This window comes from Aspergillus alliaceus (genome assembly GCF_009176365.1).
Source record: "Aspergillus alliaceus strain CBS 536.65 unplaced genomic scaffold BDW43scaffold_57, whole genome shotgun sequence".
Lineage (NCBI taxonomy): Eukaryota > Fungi > Ascomycota > Eurotiomycetes > Eurotiales > Aspergillaceae > Aspergillus > Aspergillus alliaceus.
In genome coordinates, this window is record NW_022474740.1 from 124,139 (window position 1) to 142,112 (window position 17,974).

Below are 17,974 nucleotides of genomic sequence, written 5' to 3' on the forward strand. Positions count from 1 at the left end.
GCGTAAATTTATTCCTATTACCCCTCTTCAACAAAGAAAGACAGGGGTTAGGCATCTAATTGTATGTACATAATTGCCTATTCACCTTTCGGTACCAGAATGATATATGGCTCGTTTCTATCCGCGCGGGGGGTTATAGCAGTGCACATCACGGAGATGGTATTCTAGATCCGTGATGCCTTGAAAGTCTTCATGGCAGGCAGGATGGCGACGATGGAACATACCTGATAGAGCTTTGTGACTGAGATGGGACTGAACATGCTTATATCACTCGCTGCGATCAAAATACTGCATCATGTGTTTGCGAGGGCCCATAATCTCTTCTCCCAAACAGAACGGACAGAGGCCAGCTTGACAGGAGCATTGCGAAATATAATCGGGTCGCAACGAAGCAACTTATAGCTATCACCGAGATGTTCTTCACAATGTTCAGGCCTCTTTCCAAGGTCATTATACCATAGGTCACATTCGACACAAAGTTCCGCAAAATTGTCAACACTGATAGCGGAAAGGTGTTTGGCATAGCAGCGATACAGACGTAGCCACCGCCGATAGGGGTTGATATCTAGCCACATGCATATCTGTCCATACAGAAGGGTGAAGAGTTCTTACCTTTCCATTGGTTCACTACAGAGACATTTTCCATCAACGGGCGCAATGCTTGGCCAGTAACAAACAGAAGCTATTTGCGAGAAGATGGTCTCCAAGGCATGGAGTGCCATACATCCAGTGGGGCTATGTAACTCAGCCACCTGGGGGGGAATCACTGCTAGTAGGTCACGCTCCGGCATTACTTTTTGCACATAATAAAAAAGTGTCTGCGCACTGTTCTCAGTCATTAATCAGGCCGGCGAGGCTGATCTCGCCGTATGCGGGCCAGTTCATCTAAATAGAGCCGTTGTCGTCGCGCTTCAAGATGCTGCCGCTGCTGCTGGATGGACTTAGTATTCTGGAGATTTAAACCTGCTAGCTGTCTCTTTAAAGATTGAATGTCTTTATCAATCCGGGCAATGTTATTATGATCAAGGAACTCGAGTTCTGCTTTAGCTGGTAATGATCGGTAAAGCTGGGGATTACGACGAGCACCCATACTGCGGTTGTTCTCAATATGATCATGTCTGCTGTCGATTCCAAGAAATGAAGCCGCTCCATCTACCTCGACAACATGATGTACGTAGGATTGCCTTAAATGTTCCGGGGTTTATATGTCCGGCGAACTTCATGCGGGCTGTTTTTGAGTGGTTCTTGTCTGGAAGTATTCAGTTCTTTTTTTTTTTTTTTTTTTTTACCTCCGTGAATAGAAAGAGTACTAACCAGCCTCCATAAGAGCTGATCGTCGGCAAGCACGGACAGTTATATTGTCAGGATACCCCGCCCGGTGTCCAAGTGCTGCAAACATTTACCAAAAGCATCAGCTTCCCTTGATCTCCCAGTACTGTACACGATAGCTTGCTCATTGTATGGACAAAAGACCGGTGTGTTTAGGATATTTGGCTTGAAATGGATAGCGTCAACGGATTTATCATCTCCTTCCTGGAGAGTAGCAGCTAGCAGATCTACTCTATCCAATATCCCATCTGTTGAATCATAGTCACGAAAGGCCTTGTCAGCTGATGCCAAAGGAAGGAAGAATGTAAGGAGGTTCAGGGTAAGCGGCATTTCTTCTGTGTATTTCTCATAGAAACCGTGTATGGGGAGTTCTGATTTGTCCTTTCTCCAAAAGCCCTTGAGATAGTCTCGGTCATAGTAAAGGACGAGCATGATTTCGCCTCCGATCCACTCAATACTAAGGCGAAAGTGCTATGGTGAAGTTAGTATAACATAAGCTTGAAGAAGTTGTTCCTACCTTATAGCAAGCAGCCATGATAGCCGTGCTTATATTCTTTTCTACTTCTGTCCCCCATGCTCGTGCGCCAGGTTTTGACAAGCTGTAGACTTATACACCTCGCCCGTCCTAGCTGATGTAAAGCAGTAAAGGAGCATCGATACACTGAGCTCTACGCTAGACCTCTCTGGACATATCCCACGGTATTCATATAAGTCCTGACACCACAGGTGTTTTTGAATAATTCTGAGATCATTTCAAGAGAACCCGTTTCTTGACATTTGAAGATCAGGTATTTCCAACAGTCACTTCAGTTCTTTTTTCATCCACTAAGTCCCTAGTCAGCCTACTGACTGTAGCCAATGGTAAGGGCACTAACTTCCTTAATTGTTGTACTGACATGTTCTGGAACATGGCAGCTCCGCCGTCAGGCAAGACCAGTGTCCAGGTCTCTTCTCATCCCTTCAAGAGTACTCAGAACCGGAGTCTTGCCTTTAGTAAGGTGTCCTTTTAGATTCTTCCCTAAGAATTCCATAAAGCCTTTATAGGTTCGGATATCTGGTGGCGACACAGCACCTTCACGATTTGCGACAAAACTAGTATAATCAGCAGCGGTCAGGTAGATTCAGATTGGATACTCCTTACATATCAAAATATGTAAGGGCACGGTCATATTCTCTTTTAGTATGATCAAGAACAGATCTTTTTATTTCGGCATTATTGTGGTTTTCAAGTTTGATCGTCTTAAAGCCTTCTGGTAACATGGCGGTTACTAAATCTCGCAGCTGGAAAGTATCAATGACTCGTAGGGTTAAACACGATCAGCTTGAAGATGGGACCTGGTGAGATACAGCAAAGTTAAAATGGGAAATGCGATGGGTGTATCGCCATTTATTACTACGGTAGCCTTTCTTAGTACAGCAACGAAAATGCGCTTTCTCGTCCTTCGGGTGAAGAATATTCAGGTCCCTGAAGGAGGCCCTGAAGGGCCGCTAAGAGCGGCGAGACGCCCACGATTGGCCTTGGGTGAGCACAGTCATACTAATGCTGTTGTATTTTTTTTAACCTTGTTGTTTTTCATTTCATCACTACTAGCTTTGACTGCTAGTGATGTCCGACTACAAAGTTTGGAAATTTACGTGAGTTAAAGAGGTAATTGAACATTTAGCAGCTACAGAGCCAGATTTCGTTTCATGACCCCAGCGAAGGACTTAATTACCCAGGGGTTCCAACAGGTCTACTTTCCGTAGCATGAAAGTAAAGGGGGCGGAGCTCACTCTGGCCACGTACTGATAGGGGAGATCCATCTTCCAAATTCATGCTAGCTCAAGTGCCATGATCATACCTCACCCTTCTACATCGACGAGATCAAGGACAATTCCGATTTAAGCTTCCACGAAGCCTTCAAAGAAGTAGCAAACGCTTCTTTCCAGTGGGAGTTATGGATGCTTAAAATAAAAGGCATTTCCGGAGATCGATATCCCGATTTCGAACCGCTGGCGTCGGGTTACTTGGTGGGTAATAGTAGTGTAGACTAGCGTTGCCAAAGGACGCGAGGGCTTTGAATACCAACGGGTTGTTATATACCGCGTACAGTATAGAGGAGAGAGTAGTAGTGGCGCTTGAAATAATGTGATGGCCGTGCAATATGATAATATTGGTTCTATCTAAGCAGAATCTCAAGCGAGAGGGTTGGGGGGCGCGAGACGAGACGTGTGTAGGGAAATAAGCAAGCTATGTACAAACAGTGCAAGCACCAGTCAATTTGTCACATGAGTGAATCGAAATCCGAGTGACGGACGATCAGCAAGCTCCAATCGACCTAGTCTATTTACTCCACGGAACTTAAGAGCCATTCCAAACCGTTGACACAGTCTTCCTGTGCTCGCCTCGAGACCTCTAGCTGAGGGGCATATACCCAGAAAATGTGCGGCAGCGACTTTTGAGTGCATTAGGATCTCGCTTCTAAAACAAGAACATGAGCTACCAGCAACATACCTCGTACATCGACAGACGCACTTCCACCCCTGCGCTTCGTAAACCTTGTGCATAGCACACTGCATCGTCGCGGAGAATATCCACTTCGCAGATCTGAATGTATGTCTTCGGCAGCCCGCCAAATCGGCCCCATAGGGGATAAGCGTCAGGCTGTATTCTTTTCGCTATAGGAACCCCAAGAAGATCTAGTACCCGATAGTCAGCATTACAAAGTGCACTCTTCCTCTGTAAGCCGTGTGAAGAATCCCAAACCATGATTTTCCGCCATTCCCAATCTATCAAGGTTTGTCTCCAATTTTTCTGCCCAGGATCCGTGGAGCTCCCTGAAAGCCGGTGGTATAAAGGCTCTATCTGTGGAACGTACAGTCACCGGTGCTCGGAGCAGGACCCCACTCAGAATGATATTTGCAGCCACGGTTGCAGTCCTTGGATCTTGCAACCAGTCTCTCGCTCTTTGCGAGACTATGGCGGCGAGCTGTCCTCCCGATGAGGTTCCAGCAATAACTAGCCTGACAGGAGGTATGTGCTTCGGCACAATAATGGACAGGTTCCTCACTACATACTCGAACGCGTCCCAGGCATCATTCATAGGGACTGGATACGCATATGTCGGACTGAGCCGATAGTTGACACTGATGACAGTGCTACGACTCCCCATAACCATGTACCTGCAAGAGACTATGGTGCGGGTCAGTTAATTTTTTATCGATTTTTAGCAACCGGTGATATGTGAATTAAAACATACTGTCTTCTGTGTCAACATTGCCTTCCACGAAACCACCCGAGTGGTAGAATATGACGATTCTGTCGGATGACTGATCTTCTTTAGGTGCGTAGATCCGAATGGGGATCTGGTGATCATCTCTGGCTGGAACTCTTGTGTCCACGCTTGATACGTGTGCGGCGAGTAGGCTACCGTCTGTGGAACTGAAGAAAGCCGCATTCCTTTGGTCGTCATCGTGGCTGACCGTATGGTTCCGGGCAAGAAATGCTCTCCATTCAGGATTGAGTGAAGGCTTCGTCATGTCTGTAATCCGAAACTTAGTATTATTAAAAAATTTCGGGAAGAATAAACCTATGGCCGTGGTTTCCGGCGGGGTAGTTTGAAAGCTATTTAAGTCTTAAATTATCTTTATATTTTAGGCAGCACAATAATATTCTTCGTATCATGTCAGCGGCAGGGCGTAAGTAGCAAGCATGGACATCTGACCTATCAAGCATGCGCGCTCATTTAACCTCCCGCACTTTTCGATCATCCTGTCGTCTGACGTGTTGGCTAGTGCTGTCTCGTATTCTGCTTGGCTTGATTAAACAGGAGATTGACAATAGTGAACGATCAATGTAACCTTTTGCATACATTTATTCACAATTTATTGCTTGCATATGTTCATTGACAATGGATATTGATGCTATCTCGGCCACAGCTAGTAACATATAACGAGAGTTGTTGTATCTAGTCCTCGGTGGACAGCCGGATCCGCACTCTTAAGATTGGGCAGGCCCCTTTTACACATAATATCGTTCATACCATTCAGAGCCAATCATCATTGTTGGATAACTAAGACCTGAGCAAAAAATAGGTGCACATCATGAAAATTAGGAGGCGGGTAAGCACACACGATGGAAAGAAGCTGTAAAAAGTTTGGAGTATGTGTGCAAGCGGTTGGCCGTTGTTTGCTACATGCCAGTAGTCTCAATGCGTCGCCACTATACACAACAGGAGGCAAATCCGCTAATCAAAGGCAGTTCCCGCGATGAGGCTTGTAGCACTAGAGATAGTTGGGTAGCAGCTACCGCTTAGCCTACCAGTTACTAAATAAGAATAACCAAAGCCAAGTTCATGTCGCGCTAGGGATATCCTACAGACACAATCTTGTGAAAAGAAAATTTCTATTTTTCCTTCTCTACGACTTCAAGCCGAGGTGAGTACCGTATTTATCAAATATTAGCCCCCCTATATTTACTATCTAATACTCCGGCACTATGTAACCGGCGGTAGAGAAAGAGTATAATTTGTAGGTAGAGTAGCTTATATCACAACGTCAGAATATTCGATATATCTTCTATTGTCCCACAATTATTGACCCCAGCTCTAGCGCTGTTATTGTCAAGGGTATCTACTATTCAGAATAAAGAGCTGTCAAGTAGGTAAGGATACGTAGGCTAAAGGAGATAGAAAGATCAAACTAGGTAATAGATGCTATTCAGACAGGAGGCTGATTCTTGATCTCCTTCTACTACTAACGATTCGCTAATTTATAGCTGAAGGCTCTGCGCCTAAGGGATGCAGAATTCCAGTTGAAACCCAAATCGTTGTGGAGAGGGTTAAGCTCCCCTCATTAACATCCCCTTCCCTCCCCGTTTGCCAGTCTAAACCGTTTTATGGCCTGATGTTCCCCATCGGGGGCCGATTGTCCATGCACCTGGGTCAGGGTATCCTGTACGGTCATGAGGTCGAATCGCTATTAGATCTGTGACAACTAGGATGGAAGCCCCATTTAATTCTTGGAATTATTTGGGGATTTTGGACCAGGACAGGAGTTTCTATTTCCTATTCCAAAATCCCATCTCATCCCAAATGCCCTGGGATTTTCCCGCCCCAACAGTCAGCCTAGTTGGGATCGGTAAACACCTTGCAAAGTGGCTCGGTCGGTAGATGAATAGATAGTTAAAACAGACCTATCTGGAGCCTTTATAATTTTAGTCACTAACACCACCAAAACAAGCTCTAGTCTAGGAGGGCCAGACCTATTATATATAAATATATATACTCAATAGTTAGAAGAGTACAAACGAGTTAGCTGATACTGGTCGATTAATAATAAAGATAGCTTTATAGTAATAATTGCATTTGATCATAAAGAAATAAATTAAATCCATGAATAAGCGTTCTTATATATTCTTGGTCCTCGTATACTGTCCTGCATACCCTTCGTGGTACCTACCTTATACCTAAGTACCTCAGTTAGTCCTTTATAACGCGTTCGTGGGTGCCTGTTTGTGTCCGACATACAGCGCATCAAGTATATCTATGTTTACTGCGTCATGGTTCTATCAGTGTTACCCAAGAAGCGCGATGAGGAAGCTACCAATAATGCGTAATATCGTCGACAGTAAACTACATATAGATATAAAAACAAACACACGGGTCTCCACGCTCGCCTCGTGCTATATACTTCGTTGCGAAAGGGATAAGTCTCTCTCTCTTGCTCTATCCAGTCTATCCAAGGACGATTGGGAAACGATGAATGATTCCTAGTGTTGGATTTTTGTAGTTGAAATCTTGCATTTTGTTTTCCTTACTTGTTCGTGTGAATTTAATGAGCAGTCAGCAAGTCCCTGGTCTACTTCGTTCTCTACAATTGAATTAGTCTTCTTTCGATGTGTCATGAATCCTATAAGACCTAGTCGCTCTTTCGTATACCTTCTATCAGGGCTAGATTTGTAGTCATTCTTAGATAAAAACGACACTCAAAATAGGATTAACCTCGTCCATCCACAGTAACGAAAGCAATACAAGCTTCACAATAATCAACTATAGGTTCTCTCTATCGACAGTCATCAATTCCAATATTACCAACCCGCCTATCTACAGCTGTAGTTTAAACCTTTTGTATCTACTTCAACCACAGGCCAATTGACCTCCCTGTATAGTTAATTGATTAGCATATTAGATAAGCGGACATCAATCTAACTAACCTCTCTGGGGCCCCGACTCCATCACTACAAGGCTCTATAGATATCCTCTCGCATTCTTCCGCTCTCTCCACTTTCCCTGAACACTCATATTAATTATAATTCTGTCATCAACGTCAACGCGTAAACTCGATGCATCGAGCCCTCTCCCAGTCCGAGCTTCTCGAGCTAATCCTACTATCTCTCGACCTACAAACCCTCCTCACTTCCGCCCAGCGGGTCTGCTCCCAATGGCGCCACATAATCCGCGAATCCCCCTTCCTGCAGGGGACCCTATTCTTCAAGCCCCGTCGAACGTCCCTGTCACACCCGTCCCCAGGAGACCAAGAACACCATCAATCCGCTCCTAACCACCGCCTTCCCAGGAACCTTCCACAGCTTCAGCATCCGCGACCTCGACCTAATCTCCCATCCGTGCAAATGCACAGCCTATCTGCGCCCCGAGGCCAGCTGGCGCTCCATGCTCCTCCAGCAGCCGCCACCAGTCTCCGGCACCCTGCAACACTGGTATAGTCCCTTCCGGCTATGGGTGCCACTATGAAGTCATGGTTCGTTTTAGCCTCCATCATACATCTCCCAGACCTTGACTATATGAAATAAGAATCTACCTAAATAATAATAAAAAAAAAAAGTAACACAGACCCCGAAAACGTCCTATCCGTTACATAAGGAGGGACTGCGCATGGAAACACTATTCGAGCTGCTCTTCTTCGACCACGACCTGACCGAAGTCAACTACCCGCACAGACTAGTCTGGTGGGGCCAGTGCTCGGAGACAGCCTTCTGTGACGGGCTCAAATCGTTCGGGAGGATTGAACTGCCCGATGTGCTGGTGTGTGCGTGCCGGAGCCACACGTGTACGGACATGGATTCCGACTTTGAGAATGAGGATCAAGATGTCGTAGATGCGGTCCATGCTGAGTACCGGGAGCTGGGGCTGAAGCCGAAGGTTCTAGGGCCGGAGCGGAAGAGGACGAAGTTGGAGTACAGTGGCGCGTGGGATTGATATATTATGTAAAAGATTTTGCTGAGAGAAAAGCACGGTTACAGAAGAGATAACCCTGAAAATCCGCGCCGCTGAACTCCCCAGAGGGAGCTCCGCAAATTCACATGCAGCGGCGCCAAGATTATCATCCGCTGAGCAGTGTTCTCGCCCTCGATGTCGGAGTAAGCCGACATAAAAAGATTCTGGAGCTCTCGGGTCTTGGTATAACCATAGGGAATGTCCGAACAGACGCAATATGATTGCACGATGGATCGTGAAACCATTGAGCACAATTCTGCAGATTGCCTGCCAAGCCATTATAGGATACTACAAAACGGTCGCTTTGCGGATTGTCGAGACGGGGGTTAGCATCGAGCCCGCTATAGTACGGCTGCGGAAGTGGGTTCTAAAAAATTGGATCCTATACCATACTCTACCTCGAAATCCACCCCTTCAGGGCCTGAGCCTGCCCCAATACGGTAGCGGAGTAATGGAGAAGGTTTCTAACTCCATTCAAGCTGTTGACGCTATTGTGTCCGGAGCCGACGCCAAACATGGAAGTTATCGGACCAACGGGAGGTGAGTGGGCGGTCTCTTAGCACCGGGAGACTGCTTATTGCCTCGGAACCGCTGTACAATCTAGGGCTTAAGAGAATGGGCGATCGGGCGCGGATATGGATATTACGCATTCAGCTGAGCAAAGCAGCAAAGTGGGTTCTTGACTTGTAATGTATATACACAACCGCAAGCGCACAGCCATTACGTGCTACGGACTAGCAGGGGACGCGGCGAACATCAAGACGCACATCTCGAGACCTATAACATCATCCTGTATCATCCTGTATCTTCATGATATGGCAGGATTTAGTGATCAACTTAAGGCCTATATATATATCGCTCATTTTACCACTAGATCAGGAAGGGACCTCATCAATCCATTATTTGCACCCATTAGAATTCAGCGGTAGATTACTAGGTGATACAGAATCCCGCACTTCCAATACAATCAATAACGCGCTAAAATACCTCGAGGAGATGTTAACTCAGGTTCGAATGCAACTATGGATATCCAAGCAGTGATTTGTACCATTGACCCCGCGTCACTTCTACCATTGGTTCACCCCAATCGGCTTCAGAGTGGACAGAAGTTGCGAATGGCGATCGTGCGGCTAGCTCGTATGGTAATGGACCAGGACTACAGATCCAGGTTCTGCAGACACCAAGCGAGTCAGATATTGAACAAGTACGCGGGGCCGACGGACTGGCCCTCCAGGCGAGCGAGGCGAATACCCTGCAAGGGGCCCCAATACAAATGGCACCCGCGACCTGGAGGCTGGGATACCGGAGGCTGAATGCTCAGATAAAAGAGGAATTCAATTCCGCATGCTGTGGCCAGGCAACACGAGCGCTTAGCAAGGTCCTTCCCGGGAAGCACACGAAAGTCCTCTTCGGCAGTATATGAAGACCGCAAGCGACGCTTTTGCCACAGCTGTGTACGGGGCGAATTCGACTACATGGCTACCTGCAGAGAATCTATTGTATTAACAACAACACGTGTAGATATAGAGAGGATAGTAACAATAGAGAGACAGTCGCACATATCCTCTTCTACTGCCTGAAATAGAGCCACCTACGGCGGGAGATAATAGAAGTATTGTGAATGAGATACACAGATATTTCTTACGTACTAGAAGGTCCAATGGTGTTTTACCTAATAGCCAAGTAGTTAATAGAATAGGTTCACCAAACCTGGCAGAAGTATGTGCGATTCTCCGGTTTATGGTGAACACAGGACGACTTAAGGAACAGAAAGATAAAGGATACAAGTCAAATAAAGAGGTGTACATAAGCGTAAAATAGACCTCGTACATACTCTGCTAAGGGGCTACATGCGGCCTTTGGCCACAGAAAGCCTGAGGAATCAAATCAAAGCGTGTCACCCTTCGGGTTTGAGCAGCGGGCGAGGGTTCGTCTTTCCAACCCGCAAATCCGCGAGTTAGGATAACGGGCTGACAACTCCAACCCGTTTGCGGGTTATGGCTCGCGAGGCCCAGTTAGATTTGACCCTGATATGCCTCCCTGGGCGGAAGGCTGTTGCGCCCGGATATTGCATTTGCTACTTTAAGGACGTAGTCTTTATATATACGGGATCCAAGATATTAACCTTACTATTCCTTCATTCCCATTCAGATAATATAGTAATGTTTGAAATTAGTTTTACCTCGAATCTCTCTGTCTCTGTTTCTCGATGTCCCACCCACAGCGCACTAGGCGCGCATTAAGATATATTCCCGCCAGGCATGTTTCTGTCGATGTACCTTTGAAGCCTGGAAATAGTTACAATCTTCAGTTGAAGATATACTTGCCAGGTTACCAGTTTGACATCGTAACGACAGCTTAGGTTGATATCAGTGAATGGTCATCATTGTCGGTTTATTCCAAGTTAAAGATGATCAGAGGTGGTATTATAGCTTGAGGAAGCCCACTCCATCCTCGTAAGGGTGTATAGAAGCTGCTCTGCCAGAGCAAGTGGGCGCCATTACAAAGCGGGAAAATATATTTTGTAGCCGGCTTCGAAATGCGACTTCCGCGTTTTTGTAGTTGTATTAACTAGCTCCAGAAGAGTTGCTCCCCGTTAACTAGGGCCCCATTGACAAGAGTGGTCGCTCTGAACTTGGCTTTTGTCCAAGAGGGGCAAAAGATATGTTACCTATAATAGAAAAGTCCGCAGGTCAAGAAATGCCCAATACCTCCATGCAGCCTTTAGTAACCGTAATCTTCTCTCCGCTATCATTGAAGTCATTTCCAACTTGAGACGCTTCTTCCTTAGCGGACTGCACACATTTCCCTTTAGTCGTTGGGAAGCTTGTCCAACGCTGTGGCTGATCGATCGGTGTCCATGAACCAGCGGTCAAAGTACACTCATGCAACGTGAAGGAGCGGAGGTCGGTGTGCTTCTGGAGAAATAGCAAAATCGACTCCCCTTTTGCCGGAAATCCAGAAACATTTTTCAAGTATCGGGAAATGGATTTCGTGGGCGAACTTTCAATGATCCGGTCGTAGCTGTCCAGCTTCCCACCTTCCAGGGTGTGACGGAAAGATAAATCCAGCTCTCGAAGAGTTGGCGCAGACTTGAGAAGGGATGTAATCCCTGGTGACCCATCAGCTAGCACTGTACGAGGATCATCGCGGGATAAGTGTCCCTTCGAAGAGCCAAATGTGCTGTGAGATGCTTTTTCGTCTTCACTTAGTGTGTCTTCATCTGATTCGGCAATGTCAAGAGCATTCTGTATCTCCCCAGACATGCTCAGCTTGAGGGATTGCAGGCCCTTGCTTAGAATCCTTAGCTGCTTTGGGTTGAGACTTGGTGCATAGGTGGTGGCATCACCAGATGGAATGCAGCATCTGGGAGTACTGCGATATGCATCGAGTTTCTTCACCGAGGCCCCGCTCTGCACCATGGCCGTCACAATCAAGGAGAATACGTGCGAGACTCGCATCCAGAGCGGACGCCACTCTCCATGCCGAGCCGATTCTCTCTGCGTACGTCCGACGATGAACGCACCATCTAAGTGGATAGAATCCCAACTAGCTAAACCCTTTGAGCGCAAGTTGAAGAAGTTCAACCGTCTCGCTCGGCGACTCATTGGCTCTTGCTTCTTGCTGTTCTCTTAACCAGTTCAGATTAATTTTGGCGTTTTGAAAGTTACTCATGGGAAAAGGCGGTCTCAGTCGCTGAAAAATGGGCCCATTAAATTGCCACATGGTGTGTTTTCCAGATTTCACGTTCTTCTCTAATTCGGACGAGTCCAAGCTTGTTGCTAGTAAAGTCAGAGAATAGATCGTCTTGTTGAGAGCAGGATTACAAGCCAAGGTATGAAGAGAACGAAGACTCTGCGGCGATACATCGAGAATGGGTTGTTGAATGAAGCCTAAAAACCGGGGTCCGATGCACTTTTCTGCGAGCTTTTGCGTTGTTGGACGTGCCTTGACCGAGTCGAGATCCAGATATGTGAGGATTGTCTCGAAGATTCCTGGAGGCGGTATAATACAGTCCATGATTCCGCTCTGGGGTGAGCTTTTTAATGAGCAAGATGAAGTGGAATGCTGGGAGGTGAAATCCATATGCTTCCGAACGGTTTGTTTGGACGCCGACAACCCGGAAGAGAGGTCTGCCTTAGTAAATCTAGGTCACCTTGGTGTCACCTGAAAACCCTATAGAATATCATGAAACGCCCGTAGATCTGGGCATGCTTGCAAGTCAAAAGGACCCTTTTAGATAAAATGGCAGACAAAACAGAGCTTATTTTGAGTACAAAACAGAACGCATTAGAGCTCTAAAGTGATGTAAACAAGGGGTAATCAAGAGACTGCAGGGAAGTCTTCAAGGTAAGTTCTTTGACGGCGCGTTAAACTGCTTTGACAAAATCTTTCAAGGCACATACAATATTGTATAGACTCCGCGCTGCAGAACTAGTGCCCTAGTATCCAGAGGTTGCTTTAGAGAATCTACCGAAAAGCCGGCCTTTTTACGCCTTAGTCATCTTCCAGTAACGACAACATATTTCACTTGGGATACTCCTAAAACAGTCAAGCTCTCTATTACAGTTACTCATAATATTAAACGCTTTGAGGAATGCAATTTAGACTCCAAGCGACATCCGATTATGTTTATTAAAGGCAGTATTGCGCAGGCCCATTTGGCCATCAGTCTCCAAGAATTAGGACAATTTACTGTGGCTCAACAGCCAGGCAAGAAAGACCTAGAGCTTCATGACGCCGAGTGTCCTGGAGCTATTTCTAGGGGTAATCTTGATTCTCGTGGTTGGGGATTGTGGCGTCCTGGTATTGCTGATATTCCGATACCAAGTCATTCATATTGCTTTCCGCCTCTGTGAACTCCATCTCATCCATACCCTCGCTTGTATACCAATGTAAAAATGCTTTGCGGCGAAACATAGCGCTGAATTGGGCACCCACACGCTGAAACAGCTCTTGGATGGATGTGGAATTACCCACGAAGGTCGCAGACATCTTGAGTCCCCGCGGGGGGACGGAGCATAGCGCTGTCTGAATATTATTAGGCACCCATTCGACAAAGTAATCAGAGTTTTTGCTCTGCATTTTGCGCATTTGATCCTCAACTTCTCTCATGGAGACCTTGCCACGACTTAGGTCTGGTTAGTTTCAAAGTAAGATCTGAAACAGGGGACTACATACAAGGTTGTAGAGCATGTCAGAAAGCGGCCATTGCGGAAGTCACAAGCGGCCATCATGTTTTTTATATCAAACATCTGCCGCGCAAGCTCTGGGACTGTAACAGCGCGGAATGAACGGGTCTCTCGACTGGTTAACGGGGCGAAGCCCACCATAAAGAAATGCAACCGAGGGAACGGGATCATATTGACCGCTAGCTTCCGCAGGTCGGAATTCAGTTGACCGGGAAACCGAAGGCTGGCGGTGACCCCGGACATAACAGAAGAGACCAAGTGGTTGAGATCACCATACGAAGGTGACGATAACTTCAAGGTGCGTGTGCAGATATCATAGAGCGCCTATGCCTATTAGTCCAGATTTATATAAGGAAGCCCAGCTTTTCTACAAACCTCATTGTCTATGCAGAAAGTTTCATCCGCATGCTCGACTAATTGATGCACTGACAGTGTCGCATTGTATGGCTCCACCACCGTGTCAGAGACTTTGGGGGAGGGCAATACAGAAAATGTGGCCATCATACGATCGGGGAATTCTTCCCGGACCTTGGAGATCAGAAGAGTGCCCATGCCAGCCCCAGTACCGCCGCCCAGGGAGTGGGTAAACTGAAACCCCTGCAGGGAGTCACAACCCTCCGCTTCCCGGCGGACAACATCAAGTACTTGATCCACCAGCTCTGCACCTTCTGTGTAGTGGCCTTTCGCCCAGTTGTTGCCCGCTCCAGACTGCCCAAACACGTAATTATCAGGTCGGAAAAGAGCGCCGTGGAAGCCAGAACGGATGACATCCATCGCCCCTGGTTCCAAGTCGACGAGGACTGCACGCGGGACGTATTTATTGTCTCTGGCCTCGTTGAAATAGACATTCATCCGCTCTAGCTGCAAATCGGACGTACCCCTGTACCTGCATGCTGTCAGGGGACTAGGGGAGACAGTTACAAGACATAAACCAGATTAACTAACATGCCGGATTGGTCTAGACCATGTTCGTCGGAGATAGTTTGCCTTGGGATAGTCAGTAGGTGATGCCGGTAGAGATGATAAGCATACATTCATATGCTGAGTTTACCAGAAGGCAGCGCCCACTTGGTTGCCCTGTGTAAGAGAACGACAATTCAGCCGTTCATTCCAAACCCTTCGCGTTCAGTTGACTTACACACTGGCCAGTCTGAAGATGGATCTGTATTTTGCGCAGCCAGGGCCACAAGGTCAGCAATTACATTAACAGGGAGAACAAAAGCCAAGGAGCGACCTTACTATCTCACGCATGCTGGAAGTCAGACCCAAGTATCCTAGTCGGAGGAAAAATAGAATAAAACGGAATTAATGCGTCGGAAAATGCGAAAGAGAAGTGGTTGTTGAAAGTCGCATTATGGAAACAATTTGGGAAGAATTCGGCAGCTTTGGCATTCGGCGATCCAGAAGCTAGTCCTAACCCGGACGACATCAGCCAAAGACGGCACGTGCTTTCTGGCTGTCACCACGCTGTACACAGACGAACAGGTATTGAAAGTTCGTTGAGCATTCCTGAGAGCTGCATTTCAGGGGAAGGCTAAGCTGTTTTTATTTTCTTCATGTGTAGCCTTGTGGTTTTATACACGATAGACATCACATTGATTGGGACTCAATCAGATAGTATACGTCTCGTGAATTGAGGCTCGATTAGGTAAACTATAGACCTTTAGATAAGGAATAATACTGTACAGGATCAGATTGCTTTATAATTAAATCTGACTTCAACTTGTACAAAAAGCCCTCGGGTGTTCAGAAGTGATGAAGTATAATCAACCCTCTTCTGAATTACAACACTACGGATAGATCCAGTATATGAAGCTCTATTGTTTACGACGGAGCCTCAACTCACAACGCTGGACATTCTAGCTCAGTAAGCTTTCCGTTGTTCAATTTTATATCATGAGCAGGAGCGCACTATATACCACCCAGGACGTTGCAGGATGAAGGGTATCGGGTTGAAGCTGAGCCCAAGTATTGACCAAGGTAAACCCAGAAGTTTCCCATTCCTAATAAACCCTAAAGCTTATCTTTCATATCCTTCATGTTATTGATGGAAGGGGGGAAAGCGCAGATGGACATTTCAGGCATGCAGGTCTGACCGTAGAGCAGATGTAGCGCACCTACTACAGCAAGTTCCATTCTAATTTCACTGCTTACACAAATTGTTTTGTATTCCCTATCGCAAACCGCATTATATCCATCTTTGCTAATATAGGTATGAAGGCAGCTTCCTTATGATGTGGTTGGTACAGTCTTGGTACGTAAACTCAGACTACCAATCAGACATAATCTGAGCGAATTGGGCGGCGGATTGACAGCTCAATATCACCTGATGAAGAGGCTGAGACACGTCACACTTGGTTACATGGCCCGTTCCTATCCCCTTAAGGACGCACATAATATTCCAGGTCGCACTATGGCATTGGCAAAATCTCCTGGCGGGAATGATGAGCTTCAGGTTGAGGCTGATAACGGTCATATTCACCTTCCCTCGGGTAAACCCAAGAGGCCATTGAAATATGTGAAGTCAAATTGACTAATAGCCGTTCCCCGCCCTAGAACGACCAATAACTCCACCGAGCCCCTTATCGACCGTCCCGTTTCGTCGCGACCCAGACTTTGTCGATTGTGGATCACAACTCGATCTGATTTATGAGAAAGGCTCCGTGCCGGGGTCGAGAGTAGCGCTTGTCGGCCTAGGCGGAGTCGGGTGAGTTCAAATGGTCGACCAGCTATCCACTGCTGACAGGTTGGAAGAAAATCGCAGCTTGCTATCGAATTCACCTACCGCATACGAGATCGATCACCCGAGACGTGGGTATTCTGGATCCATGCGAGCAATGCAGCCCGTTTCGAGCAGAGTTGTCGGGATATTGCAGACAGAGTCAAGATCCCTGGGAGGCAGGACCCGAAGGCGGATATTTTCAAACTTCTTCATGACTGGCTACACGACGACAGAAAGGGGAAGTGGGTCCTGGTTCTCGACAATGTAGATGATGATCAATTTCTCCATGAAATACCACAAGCAAAGCTGGACGGCCGCGAGAGTGATCCGAGCGGTTCGCCAGGACGATCAATCTGGTCTTATTTCTCTGGGAGCTTGAAAGGTTCAATCGTTATAACAAGTCGAAGCTCACAGATGGCATCCCGGATGGTGGAAGATAGCAACATCATTAAAATTGAACCGATGGATAAATCCCATGCCATAACACTCTTTGAAAAGAAGTGTGGAGTGCAAGTTTACAGGGAAGACGTTATTCAGCTCATTACTGCCCTGGAGTTCATGCCACTCGCGATTATGCAAGCGGCAGCTTATATCAAGCAGAGGGCGCCACGCCTGTCAGTCCTACAGTATCTTCAAATATTTCAGAGGAGCGACTGCCAGAAGATCAAACTTCTTGATTATGAAGGGTGGCATCTCCGCAGAGACTCGGAAGCCAAAAACTCCATCCTTGTCACGTGGCAAATATCATTTGATCATTTAAGGGAAAAGCGGCCGTCAGCGGCGGATTTGTTATCTCTCATGAGCTTTTTTGATAGACAGGGGATTCCTGATATTGTGCTTCGTGAGAATAATGAGACGAGGTACGACATCATGTTTGAAGACGACATATTGGTGTTGAGAGACTACTCGATGATATCCATCAGTGCAGATGGAAGAAATTTTGAGATGCATCGGCTTGTTCAACTGGCCATACAGGAGTGGCTGAAAGCCCACGGGCAGCTCGAAAGATGGAAGGAGCGGTTTATCCGAAGCCTTTGGAGCAACTTTCCGGCGGGAAGATTTGAAAACTGGGCAAGGTGCCAATCGTTATTTGCTCACGTCCAATACGCAACTGCACAACGCCCGGATGCAGAAGCCTCTTTAGAAGAGTGGGCTTCATTGCTTCACGAAGCAGCATCGTTTGCATGGACACGAGGAAATTTAATCGATAGCAAAAGGATGGCAGAGGAAGCAACAAGGACAAGGAAGAAATTATTTGGTTTGGAGAACGAGAAGACTCTCAGTAGTACTCAGATACTTGGACTAGCATACAGCCTTGAGGGCCAATGGAAGAAAGCGGAAGAGCTACTGGTGCAAGTTATGGAGACTCGCAAGCAGGTGCTAGGGCCAGATCATCCCGACACTTTCACCAGCATAAACAATCTTGCATCTCTATACAGGAAGCAAGGACGATGGAGAGAAGCAGAACAGCTACTGGTACAGGCAGTAGAGACGAGCAAGTTGGTGCTAGGGCCAGA

General features: G+C 46.7%; 6 protein-coding genes across 6 annotated transcripts in view; 2 read left to right on the forward strand and 4 right to left on the reverse strand.

The window, feature by feature from the left end:
• Positions 1-117: 117 nt before the first annotated feature.
• Positions 118-2,589, reverse strand: BDW43DRAFT_303449 (uncharacterized protein; the record flags this gene model as incomplete). The annotated part of the gene is made up of 13 exons (XM_032045413.1): positions 118-241; positions 272-318; positions 357-498; positions 613-825; positions 942-1,184; positions 1,219-1,249; positions 1,315-1,389; positions 1,437-1,786; positions 1,892-2,071; positions 2,135-2,154; positions 2,205-2,230; positions 2,264-2,421; positions 2,471-2,589. 13 exons carry the CDS (start codon positions 2,587-2,589, stop codon positions 118-120), a joined length of 1,728 nt encoding a protein of 575 aa, XP_031895851.1.
• Positions 2,590-2,982: 393 nt separating this feature from the next.
• Positions 2,983-4,973, reverse strand: BDW43DRAFT_289603 (putative lipase/esterase). The gene is made up of 4 exons (XM_032043406.1): positions 4,569-4,973; positions 4,076-4,501; positions 3,824-4,008; positions 2,983-3,764 (listed from the first exon to the last, which is right to left on the reverse strand). Exons 1-4 carry the CDS (start codon positions 4,846-4,848, stop codon positions 3,657-3,659), a joined length of 999 nt encoding a protein of 332 aa, XP_031895852.1. The 5' UTR covers positions 4,849-4,973; the 3' UTR covers positions 2,983-3,656.
• Positions 4,974-7,651: 2,678 nt separating this feature from the next.
• Positions 7,652-8,525, forward strand: BDW43DRAFT_315352 (uncharacterized protein; the record flags this gene model as incomplete). Its single annotated transcript, XM_032048033.1, has 2 exons — positions 7,652-8,026; positions 8,160-8,525. The coding sequence occupies 2 exons, from the start codon at positions 7,652-7,654 to the stop codon at positions 8,523-8,525; spliced, it is 741 nt and encodes a 246-aa protein (XP_031895853.1).
• A 2,618-nt stretch (positions 8,526-11,143) lies between these two features.
• Positions 11,144-12,675, reverse strand: BDW43DRAFT_322440 (uncharacterized protein; the record flags this gene model as incomplete). The annotated part of the gene is made up of 3 exons (XM_032049552.1): positions 12,268-12,675; positions 11,425-12,092; positions 11,144-11,214 (listed from the first exon to the last, which is right to left on the reverse strand). The coding sequence occupies exons 1-3, from the start codon at positions 12,627-12,629 to the stop codon at positions 11,144-11,146; spliced, it is 1,101 nt and encodes a 366-aa protein (XP_031895854.1). The 5' UTR covers positions 12,630-12,675.
• A 282-nt stretch (positions 12,676-12,957) lies between these two features.
• Positions 12,958-15,086, reverse strand: BDW43DRAFT_289617 (tubulin beta chain). Its single transcript, XM_032043407.1, has 6 exons — positions 14,874-15,086; positions 14,768-14,812; positions 14,681-14,722; positions 14,111-14,621; positions 13,725-14,059; positions 12,958-13,674 (listed from the first exon to the last, which is right to left on the reverse strand). Coding segments are annotated over exons 2-6 (1,260 nt in total). The 5' UTR covers positions 14,770-14,812; positions 14,874-15,086; the 3' UTR covers positions 12,958-13,304.
• Positions 15,087-16,148: 1,062 nt separating this feature from the next.
• BDW43DRAFT_303453 (P-loop containing nucleoside triphosphate hydrolase protein) overlaps positions 16,149-17,974 on the forward strand; it is a gene marked incomplete at both ends in the record, with an annotated part of 3,292 nt that continues 1,466 nt past the window's right edge. The window contains 3 exons of the mRNA XM_032045414.1: positions 16,149-16,227; positions 16,292-16,442; positions 16,490-17,956. Of these exons, the coding sequence (XP_031895856.1) occupies positions 16,149-16,227; positions 16,292-16,442; positions 16,490-17,956 (1,697 nt within the window). The remainder of the gene's footprint in view (positions 16,228-16,291; positions 16,443-16,489; positions 17,957-17,974) is intronic.

What these genes read in the sequence shown, in the direction of transcription:
- BDW43DRAFT_289617 (XM_032043407.1), bottom strand. An exon ending in GGTCTAGACCAATCCGGCAT is followed by an intron (nt 14,622 to 14,680) that starts GTTAGTTAATCT and finishes GACAGCATGCAG; the next exon opens with GTACAGGGGTACGTCCGATT. An exon ending in CTGACATGCTCTACAACCTT is followed by an intron (nt 13,675 to 13,724) that starts GTATGTAGTCCC and finishes ACCAGACCTAAG; the next exon opens with TCGTGGCAAGGTCTCCATGA.
- BDW43DRAFT_289603 (XM_032043406.1), bottom strand. Translation starts at nt 4,848, where the DNA reads ATGACGAAGCCTTCACTCAATCCTGAATGGAGAGCATTTCTTGCCCGG. An exon ending in CAATGTTGACACAGAAGACA is followed by an intron (nt 4,502 to 4,568) that starts GTATGTTTTAAT and finishes CCCGCACCATAG; the next exon opens with TCTCTTGCAGGTACATGGTT. An exon ending in GGGAATGGCGGAAAATCATG is followed by an intron (nt 4,009 to 4,075) that starts GTTTGGGATTCT and finishes ATCGGGTACTAG; the next exon opens with ATCTTCTTGGGGTTCCTATA.